A 10,452-nucleotide genomic window follows, 5' to 3' on the forward strand; every position below is an offset into this window, starting at 1 on the left:
GCTAATACAATGCTAAATATATAACAGTACACTTGTAATTAAGTTAAAATTATTATGTTCCTATTATTGAGTATTTTATTGTTTATAAATGTTAAGGTTAACGTTATCCTGAATTTTAGTCATTGACAGACGACAGTACAGATTTAATTCATAATATCTCATAAGAATTTCCTTTGAATATAACCCTTTGAGTTATAACTGAAAATTTGTTCTCAATTACATAATTTAAGACTTTACCCACTTTTTATACAACCAGGTTAGAACGAATTTTTGTGATGAAACAGTTCCTTGAATTCATTTAGTGGGGCTTAATAATGTTAAGAGGACGTCACAACCTCTTGTGTTGTCTCCGTGTTACACATGTACCTATACGACATAGACAGAACGCGTTACGCAGTCTGAGTTGAACTTGCTCAATTTTGGTTCTAGTGTAAAAATACCTATTATATAAAATTTAATTGTGACAATATTTTTGAGGGCAAGACGGTGCGTTTTTAACACTATTTCCAAAATAAATTTCATTATATAGTTTAGAAACAGCAAAAAATGACTTTTAACTTTTCAAAATTTAAATTTTTTTTTCTTACACCAGTTGAGTGAGTTCTACAAAGACTGCGTAAACGCATTTTGTCTATGTCGTATGTATATAAGACGGAGACAACACATGCGGGTGTGACGTCTTCAGAGTAAAAATATTATTATACTCTTTTCCAAATAAGGCAGACGAAAACCGGTCGAAATGCGCGCATGTCCCGACAGTTTCAGACACAATTATTCATTTTGTGATAGGGGCGTATTGCTGGCCGCCTCTGATAACGCTGCGCGACGCGGTTCGTTCCTGTTTGGAAAAGAGTATAGTGACTCATAATCTAAACTAACACATACTTGGCGTGAATGAATATACATTTGCAAATTAAAACGAATCGACAGATACCACTTTGAAAAATTTATCCATTTCGGTAATTTGGTAATTCCCAAAATGTGCACTAGCTAATTATGTTTACAATTACAACTCTATGTTTACTATTTGCTTATTCATGGTAGTATACCTTATTACTTTTGATATGATAAATGCGATGATAATATGCATGGAAATTATTTTCTCCATTACAAAAACAAAATATAAATCATACCTTCAAGACAAATGTAATAGGAAATAGAAATTATAATTAACGATATTATTCTTAATGATATTTATATTAATTATAATACAGTATTTCATTATGATAATTCGAGAGATTGTAAGTTCTCCCGATTTTAATAATCTGAAAACTGTCATGATGGTAAGCTCTTCTAGCCTCCGTCTACTTATGTACCTACTACCCTGTGAGAACTCTCCTGTGTCTGCTTCAGTTCAACCTTGACAGTCGACAGGTACATATAAACTCTCCCGGTTGTGTAATAACTTCGTTTAAACATTTTAATTAAATAATTATGATTTAATGTTTGTAATAATATGAATGAAAAAAAATTTAAATTGTAAGTATATTTTTTTTTATCTACCTTCTAAAAGCAATGCTTATGTTGAAGGTAGAGAGCGACAAATTACTTACAAATAGTAATTAAATAATATAAATACAAAAAAAAAAAAATAAAAATATACTTAATTATAGTAAACATAATAATAGCTACCCTGTTGACAATATTAGCCAGTCATTAACCGTTTTTTTTGACATTTTTATGTTTATTTATTATATTCTTCTTAATAATATTTGGCATGGAATTAAAATAAGTAGGACCCAGGTAGTCAACGAATTTTTGACCAAAAGATTTTTTAAATATATCACTTTAGCATCGTATGCTAGAAGTTCCCTTTTTGTTTTTCCATTATTTTTAGTTATCCAATTTTCTATGTTTTCACTAACCCATAAAATGGCAATTTTTTTAAATAGTAAATCCACAGTTAATACATTTAATAATTTAAAGTTTTGACTTGTTGAACCTTCAAGAGTATATGTCTGCAGACATATTCGAACAATTTGTCTTTGTTGAATTGATAAAGGTTTTAGAGCATTTGCAGAAAGGCCTCCCCATATAAGTAGACCGTATTGCAATAATGCTTGATATAATGCTAGATATACTGTTCGAACAACATTTATTGGTACTACCACTAGTAATTTATAAAAGCTATAACTTATAGTACGTAAACGCATTAATAAATTGTGTACGTACAGATTCCATCTTAAATTCTTATCATAAATTAGACCTAGATAACGAATACTAGAGACCCTTAATAACGTTTTACATTTTATTTGTTTACATGAGTTATTATTATCACAGACATGAATTTTTAATGTATCAAAGTTTTCCTCTCTATCATTAATCATAAAGTTCATAAACATCGTTTTATCATAATTTATCGATAGTTTTTCTATGGTTAAGAAAGTCGACTACTCTTTTAAACCCTTTAGTAACTTTAATACGTGCATCAACCCAAGTGTTTCCTGCGAAAAGTAGGCATGTATCGTCAGCATAAGAAGTTATAAGTCCTTAAATTTTTAAGTTACAGATACTATTTATATACAAAATAAATAAAATGGGACCCAATACACTACCTTGTGGAACTCCACAGTTTACTACCATTTCATTACCGATAAAATTATTTATTCGCACTATCTGTCTTCTGTCATCCAAATAACTTTTAAACCAATCTAAACTTGAAGAATTAATACCAAATTCAGGTAAAATATTTAAAAGTTCTGTGTGATTCACCGTGTTCGAACGCTTTGGCTAGGTCCAAAAATATAGCCATTACTTTCTTGTCATCATCAAGTGCAGAATTTATAAAACGTGTGACGTTGTATAATGCATTTTCTGTACCTAATCCTGGTCTAAAACCAAATTAATTTTTAGACAGAAGTTCTAATTTTTCTAAAAATATGATAAGTCTATTTTTAACAATTTTTTCAAATATTTTGGAGAAATTACTTAACATTGAAATGGGCCTATAATTATTTATGCAAGTTTTATCTCCGTTTTTGAAGAGAGGTTTGATTACTGCCACTTTAAATTTCTCCGGAAATATACTGTTTTTAATAGTTAAATTGTAAATATGTGTTAAAGGACTTATTATTTTAATAGCTACACTTTTAATTATTTTAACCGAGATTCTATCAAAACCTGCAGCTGTTTCATCTTTTAAATTATTGATAACCTCTAGAACGTCAGATTCACAAATACTTTCAGTGAAAAATTGGTTAAAAGAAACTGAAAAACATCTTTTTTATATGCCATAGTCGATATTTCAATATTATTGGATAGATTTTTGCCTGCGTTAGTAAAAAATTCGTTTAATGTATTTGATACCAATTGAGGATTTCCATAGGTATTTATTGTTCTATCATTTATCTTAATTTTTTTTATGTCATCATTTTTTGTGTTTTTCCTATCTGTGATCTCACTTATCACCTTCCAAGTATGTTTTGGACTAGAGGATACTTTATTAAATTTAATTTTAAAATAATTAGTTTTTGCAGCTCTTAAAATGTTTGTGAATTTATTTTTGTAGTTTTTATAATAAGAAGCAAGCTTTATATTATTTGGATGTTTACTAACTTTTAGAGATAGTTCCTGTTTGCGACGTACAGAACACAATAAACCTGCTGTCATCCACTCTTTTAGTCATTTATTTTTAGAATTTATTTTTATAACAGTCGTGGATAGTTGTAAAAATTGTATTACTGTCTTTAGGAAAATATTTACACATTCATTTACGTCATTACAATTAAATAATTCAACCCATTTTCATTATTTAAGAATTCATTTAGTTTTTTATAATCTATCATTTTGAAACTATTTTTAGTACTTGTTTCTTTGTTTTCATTTTCAAATTTCAATAGACAAAATTGTGGAAAAGTGATCTGTGATGTTAGTTTGTAATAATCCTGCCTCAATATTACACTCATTAACATTTTTAATAAAAATGTGATCCAAGCAAGATGCTCTCATACCTATTGGTGTTCTTGTAAACACATTAATGAAAGATTTAAAACCATTTTCCAATAAAGTATCTAAATATTCGTTATCAACGCAGTCATTACCTATGATGTTTAAGTTTATATCTCCAATAAATACGATTTTTCCATTAAAAATGTTAAAAGTGGTAAATATACTTTTTAACGTGGTCAAAAATTCGTTTCTATCACCTGAATGTGACCTATAAATACACAGAATACATAAAAATAAATAATTAATTTTCATAACAATTTTTAAAATATTAGCATTAACATGTTCATATTCAAAAAAAAGATCTATACATAGTTTATCTTTTACTTATATCATAACACCATCATTTTGATTTCTCTTAATTTTTGAAAAATATAAATGATAACCTGGTATTGAGAAATTACAATAGTTAACATCATGCCATGTTTCTGTTAAAACAATTATGTCTAAAATTCTATTATATTGACATCATTTTGCAAAAATAACAATAGTTCATCAAAATTATTTCTTATACTTCTAATATTACAATGGAATATATTAAAAAACTTTTCATTAAGTATTTTGTATTTATTCATAAATTCTCGTATGGACAAAAAACAATTTGTTTTATAATCTAAAAATCGATCTAATATGTTATTATTAATCATAGTGTTTGAAAAAGTCTTATTTAGAGAAATACGGAAATAATAAATTGAATTAGAATTATTAGTGTTTAATTTAAAAATTATCTAACTTTTAATAAGTCTGCCTCTTCATTTATAATAAAACCTTTAGTGTTTTCATTTTTTTTAATACAAATTTTACAGTAATTAAACCATACATATTTGAAATCTTTTTCTTTAGCAAAACTCCTAGCTTTGTAGAATAGACAACTATTATATTTTGTGAGATAACTGTTTATAAAAATACCTGCATTTCCCCAACTTTCATTTATATTATTTAACTTGATATACATTTGGATTTTATTAAAAAAAGTAAATTAGTTAAATTATTATAGTAAATAATAAAAAATAAAAATAGGTAATTTAAATAATTTTAAAATAATTTTTATAATTATATGAATATTTTTATTTTATAAAACTATTATGGTACATCTATTATTTGTCTGTATAGTCTAACATTTTTTGTGACATAATTTTAAAACAACTTGGTACATATTATTTCCTCCAGTTAAACATTATGGTGACCCGGGGGAGTTTACTTATTTCATTTGGGTAAACATAACGTTAAACTGGGACAGTTTACCATCAGGAAAGTTTACTATAGAGGTAGTTTTTAAAATTGACAGAGTTTATCAATTATCATACAGATAATATACATACAGGAGAGTTTACTACCACCCAATAATTTGAAAAAATGAAAAATAATTATAATTTTCTCCAAACCAACGTACTAAATTATTTTTCAATAGTTATGTAAAACAATTGATAGTTAAAAATTAATAGTATGTAGATACCTACGTTTATTTGATATTATAATTAATACAAAATATGTTAAAATAATTGTAATCCTATAAGTAAATTGAAAATTTTAATTGTAGGTTATAATCCATATCAAGTACAAAGCAATAATATAGATTACACTAACTGTCTTAGTAAGCAATTATATAATTATTATTACACGAATGGCTCATTTAACATGTTCATAAAATTGCATAATATTAATTGTGTACCTTGTATTTAGACGTTATTACTTATTTATAATTGGAGGCATTGCAGATTTGTTTTAATTTAAAACCGTATTTTACATAACTTTCAAAAAGTTTTACTAATATTTTATTTATAACTACCTACCTGCCACACCCAGCATTGCTCGTTCCAAAAATGTATTGGTTGTGTTTTAATATTTTTGTATAAAAATGTATACCTATACCATAATTTCTAGGTTCCACTAATTATTGTAGTAATACATATAATATAAAACCAATGATAACCTTTAATACGCAATAAAAATAATAATTAGGTAATTCTACTAACTATTTATATTATTACTATTATAATCTGTAATCCGGGGGACGAGGTGGCAGAGTGGTCTAAGGCGTCGGTTGCAGCGCTGCCGTCGCTGGATCGATTCCCGGCCACTGGGCAGCATTTTTCTTCGGGTAAGTCACGGTGTCCGGAGAACAAGTGCCGCCATCCCCGCCCGGGTCATGGCAGATACCTACGGGTGCCCAATCAACGATTCTGCCAAGACCCAACACTCACGTGTTCCCCCTACCCAATCTAAAAACCTACGGTTCCATCCCCACATCCAATGGCCTATGTTGCCGCGGGTTATCCAATAGAAAAAAAAAAATTCTGTATTTTTGCACTCTTTTCAAAATTGTATCTAGATTCATCTAGTAGATTAGGTAATATCATCTAAAAATGTATAGCGATAACAATTAATTGTCTAATGTAAATGCAAACAAACTATCGATATGCATTTGTAAATCAGCTTATTCTAATTATTTTTTTCATGCAACATTCAATTACTACCTTTTTATAACTATTTTATATTTAAGATGGACCCTTTGCTGACTCCGATGAGAATAAAAGGATATTTAGAATAACGCAACTGAGTAAGTTCATATAACATAAATATTTAACTCAGATAATCAGATATTAAACGACTTATAATTTAGTTCACCTAAATGTATCGTCAATTTAACTTTAAACATAATTGTATATTCTAATATACTATAATATTATCGTCCATTGGTCGAAATTGTACCATAAAAAAAGTAAAAAGGAATTTTACAAGAGAAACGGCGATATTAGTGTAGACATTTTCGTAATTTCCCTGTCAAACTGTCAAAGTCATAAGATGTGTAAAAAAATGTTTGTACAAATCTACGCTACAGTACATTTCCAATAATATACATTTCTACTCGCATAATGTATATAAGTGGAGTTATTGGTATGATAACAAAAGTACATGCGTTCAAATATTTTTTTGATTTTCAATTACGTATCGCAGTATTTACAGTGACGTAAGCTGAAGGTGTTGCACTTACAAATATCATGGGGTCATAACGCATTTTTTTTTATACATTAGAAAATTAATAATCTACGGTATATATTCATAAGCATTGAGCATAATAGGAAAATATTATGGCAGATATACCTAACAGAATTTTTTTTTTTTGCTTTACGCGCCATTTAGGCGCTTCACAGCTTCTACCAAAGTTCTCCAAACTTCTCGATCCTCTGCATCCTCAATACTTGCTCCATTGCTTAAACTCTTCAGATCGTCCTTTACTCGGTCCAACCACCGTTGTCTTGGCCTTCCTACAGGTCGTTTTTTATTTGGTTTGTTGATGAGTACCTGTCTTATCAATCCACCCTATGCACGCCAAACATGGCCAGCCCACTCTAACCTTTTCGACCTTAGAAAATCTTTTAAATTGGCTGTATTAAACAGACTGTTTAAGTCAGCGTTTTTTCTTCGCTCGTATACACCAGTATTGGGGTTTAATATAGGCCCATATATTTGTCTAAGTATTTTTCTTTCGAAAGTCAATAGTTTATTCTCGTCACCCTGCGTCGTGGACCATGTCTCACATATGTACATGACAATGGGGCGCAAGTAGGCAATGTATAGTTTTTTCTTTGTGTCTCTAGATAGCAGTTTCGATGTGAACATTTTTCTCATTGCATGGTATCCACGGTTTGCTGCACTTATCCTGGACTTAATCTCGTTATTCATATTATTTTTATGATTTATATTAACGCCCAAGTACTTAAAATTTTCGACTTGCTCAAAAGAGAAATGATCAATGCTCACATTTTGTAACGGAGTAGGTCGTCTACTCATTAGCATATACTTAGCTTTATTTTCATTTATTTTAAGGCCCATCTTTTTACTTGTCAGTATGAGCTTTCGTACCTTCTAATTCCGTTTTCGATTCTCCAAGTAACACAATGTCATCCGCATATGCTAAGAGAGATGAGCGCCCCAGTACTTCCATTTCTCGGTCTCCCTGCATATCTCTTACGACTTTTTCAAGTGCTAGATTGAAGAGGGCGGGAGATAGCGCGTCCCCTTTTTTCAATCCGCATCTGACCGCAAACTCCTTTGATGTTTCTCCAAGAAAACGCACTTTGCAAAGCGTGCAGAATTGCATCACTTTATTAACTTAACCAACTTCTTTGGTATTCCGAAATGTATAAGTACTGACCATAGCTGGTCTCTAATAATGCTATCATAAGCTTGCTGGAAATCGATGAAAATCATGTGTAGACTTTGTCACACTCATAATATTTTTTCATAACCCGTCTAAGGGTAAATATATGGTCAGTAGTGGACTTTCCTTTCATGAAACCACACTGGTATTCACCGATTATTTCTGTTGAATATTTTTCAAGTCTATGTAAAATGGCTATTGACAAGACCTTGTAAGCAGTGTTCAAAAGGGATATGCCACGGTAATTTTCCACTTTCTTGGGGTCTCCTTTTTTTGTAAGTCAGGCAAATAATAGCGGTGTTCCAACCCTTTTCTAGTTTTTCTTGCTCCCATATAGTTGAGATGGTTTTGTGTAAGTTTTCCAGGAGGTCTCGGCCAGCAAGTTTGAGTGACTCCGGATTTATGTTGTCCTCTCCTGGAGCTTTGTTGTTCTTCAGTGACTCCACTATTGATTTAATCTCCTCCAAACTAGGTTCCGGCACTTCTGGTTCCACTGTAACATATATTTGATCCTCAGCCGGTTCTCTAGATCCATCTGTATTGTTTGTTTCATCGTCAGATTTATTATTTAATAGATTCTCAAAATATGTTTGAAACTTGTCTATGATCATTTTAGGGTCTGATATGAGGCTGCCATCGTCATTAGTCATAAGATAGGTACGAGATTTAAAGCCTTCTTTTATTGATTTACATTTTTCAAAGAACATTTTCGGGTCCTTTTTATATGACTCAATGTCATTTAGGGCATTTTTTTCTGATGCTCTTTTCTTTTGCCTAATTATTCTATTTGACCTTGCGCGAAGCTCTGCATATTCCTGTAAATTTGAAGCCGAAGGATTTTGTATCATTTTAACTCTTGCTGCTTTTCGATTTTTTATCGCGTCTCGACACTCATTATCAAACCAGTGATTCTTACTTTTTCCCTTGGTTACTCGGAGAGTTTCTGCTGCTTTATTTAGTGATTCCTTTACTTGGGTCCATTCTATTACATTACTCAATTCTCCTTGTATTATGTTAAAGCTGTTCAATCCATCCTTTATTTTGTTTTGGTATTCCGTGATTTCCTTTTGATCTCTTAATTTACTTCTGTCTAGTTTATGTGCTGTATTAGGTTGTTACTTTTTTCTCCAGATCGTTGACAGTTTTAACAATAGGCTTGCTATCACTAAGAAGTGGTCTGTGTCCCCATCCGCACCCCTATAGCTTCTGACGTTTTTTATGCTTGTTTGGTGTCGCTTGTCAATAATTATATAATCGATTTGACTTTTCGTCTTACCGTCTGGGGCAGTCCCCGTGTGCTTATGAATGTTCTTTCTAGGGAAATAGGTGCTGCTTATAATAAGGTTTTTCGATTCTGCAAAGCCAACTAATCTCAACCCATTATCATTAGATACTGGGTGCCAGCTCTCTTGGCCTATTGTTGGTCTAAGAAATTGTTCTTTACCGACCTGCGCATTCAGGTCACCAGCAATTATCTTGATGCAGTTGTTTGGTAGAGAGTCAAATAATCTCTCTAGATCCTCATAGAAAATATTTTTCACTTCCTCCTCTTGATCCTCTGTCGGGGCATAACCGTTAATTATACATATATCGAAATTCCATCCAGCCATTTGCAGGTAGCACAGACGTTCATTCACTGGCATGAAACGTTTAATGCTTGACATTTTGGAGTTTCTAACTACGAAACCTACTCCTTGTTCATGTTTGCCTGTCTCTTTGCCACTAAAAAAGATAGTTGAATTACTAGACTGAACATTACCATTTCCTAGCCAACGAATTTCTTGTATTGCGACTATTGGCACTTTGTATTTTTCAATTTCTTCCACAATGTTCTTTAAAGCTCCTGCTTTATAGAGAGTTCTGATATTCCGTGTTCCAAACCGAGTCTCCAAAAGCTTTCCGTTCCGAGTTCCACATAAAATCCCATTATTACCCACATTCCGAGGATTTTTTAGAAGATTCACAACATATGGTTTTTTTACAAGGATGGATTGTTGGTCCATCGCTTAACCCCTAAACCTGGAGGGCCGGTTTGGGCCAACTAATCAAAGTCAGCCCATAGCTCGGGGCTCCGGGTTCGCAAAGACCGTAGCACTAAAGACTTAGTGCCCCCCTGAGGCAGAATTTTTATTTACATGAATTATATTAGGAAGGGGCCATCCAGTGATGGTACTAAAAAGTTTTTTTTTTTATTATGTAGGTAATATTATTTGATTAAGTCTCTGCTCTTACGTCGGATTGATTATGGCCTACCTTTAATAAATTTATTAATGACAGTTGTGACTTTGTAAGTAATAAAAAGAGAGGATTTAATATTAATTTGAACGAAATAATATTAGGAA

The 10,452-nt window shown here is 31.1% G+C and overlaps 1 protein-coding gene across 1 annotated transcript; it reads right to left on the reverse strand.

Annotated features, from left to right (window-relative positions):
- Nucleotides 1-8,292: 8,292 nt before the first annotated feature.
- LOC115033527 lies at nt 8,293-10,113 on the reverse strand. The gene is made up of 2 exons (XM_029486246.1): nt 9,387-10,113; nt 8,293-9,200 (listed from the first exon to the last, which is right to left on the reverse strand). The coding sequence occupies exons 1-2, from the start codon at nt 10,111-10,113 to the stop codon at nt 8,293-8,295; spliced, it is 1,635 nt and encodes a 544-aa protein (XP_029342106.1).
- Nucleotides 10,114-10,452: the final 339 nt, after the last annotated feature.

Source organism: Acyrthosiphon pisum, chromosome A1 (assembly GCF_005508785.2).
Source record: "Acyrthosiphon pisum isolate AL4f chromosome A1, pea_aphid_22Mar2018_4r6ur, whole genome shotgun sequence".
NCBI lineage: Eukaryota > Metazoa > Arthropoda > Insecta > Hemiptera > Aphididae > Acyrthosiphon > Acyrthosiphon pisum.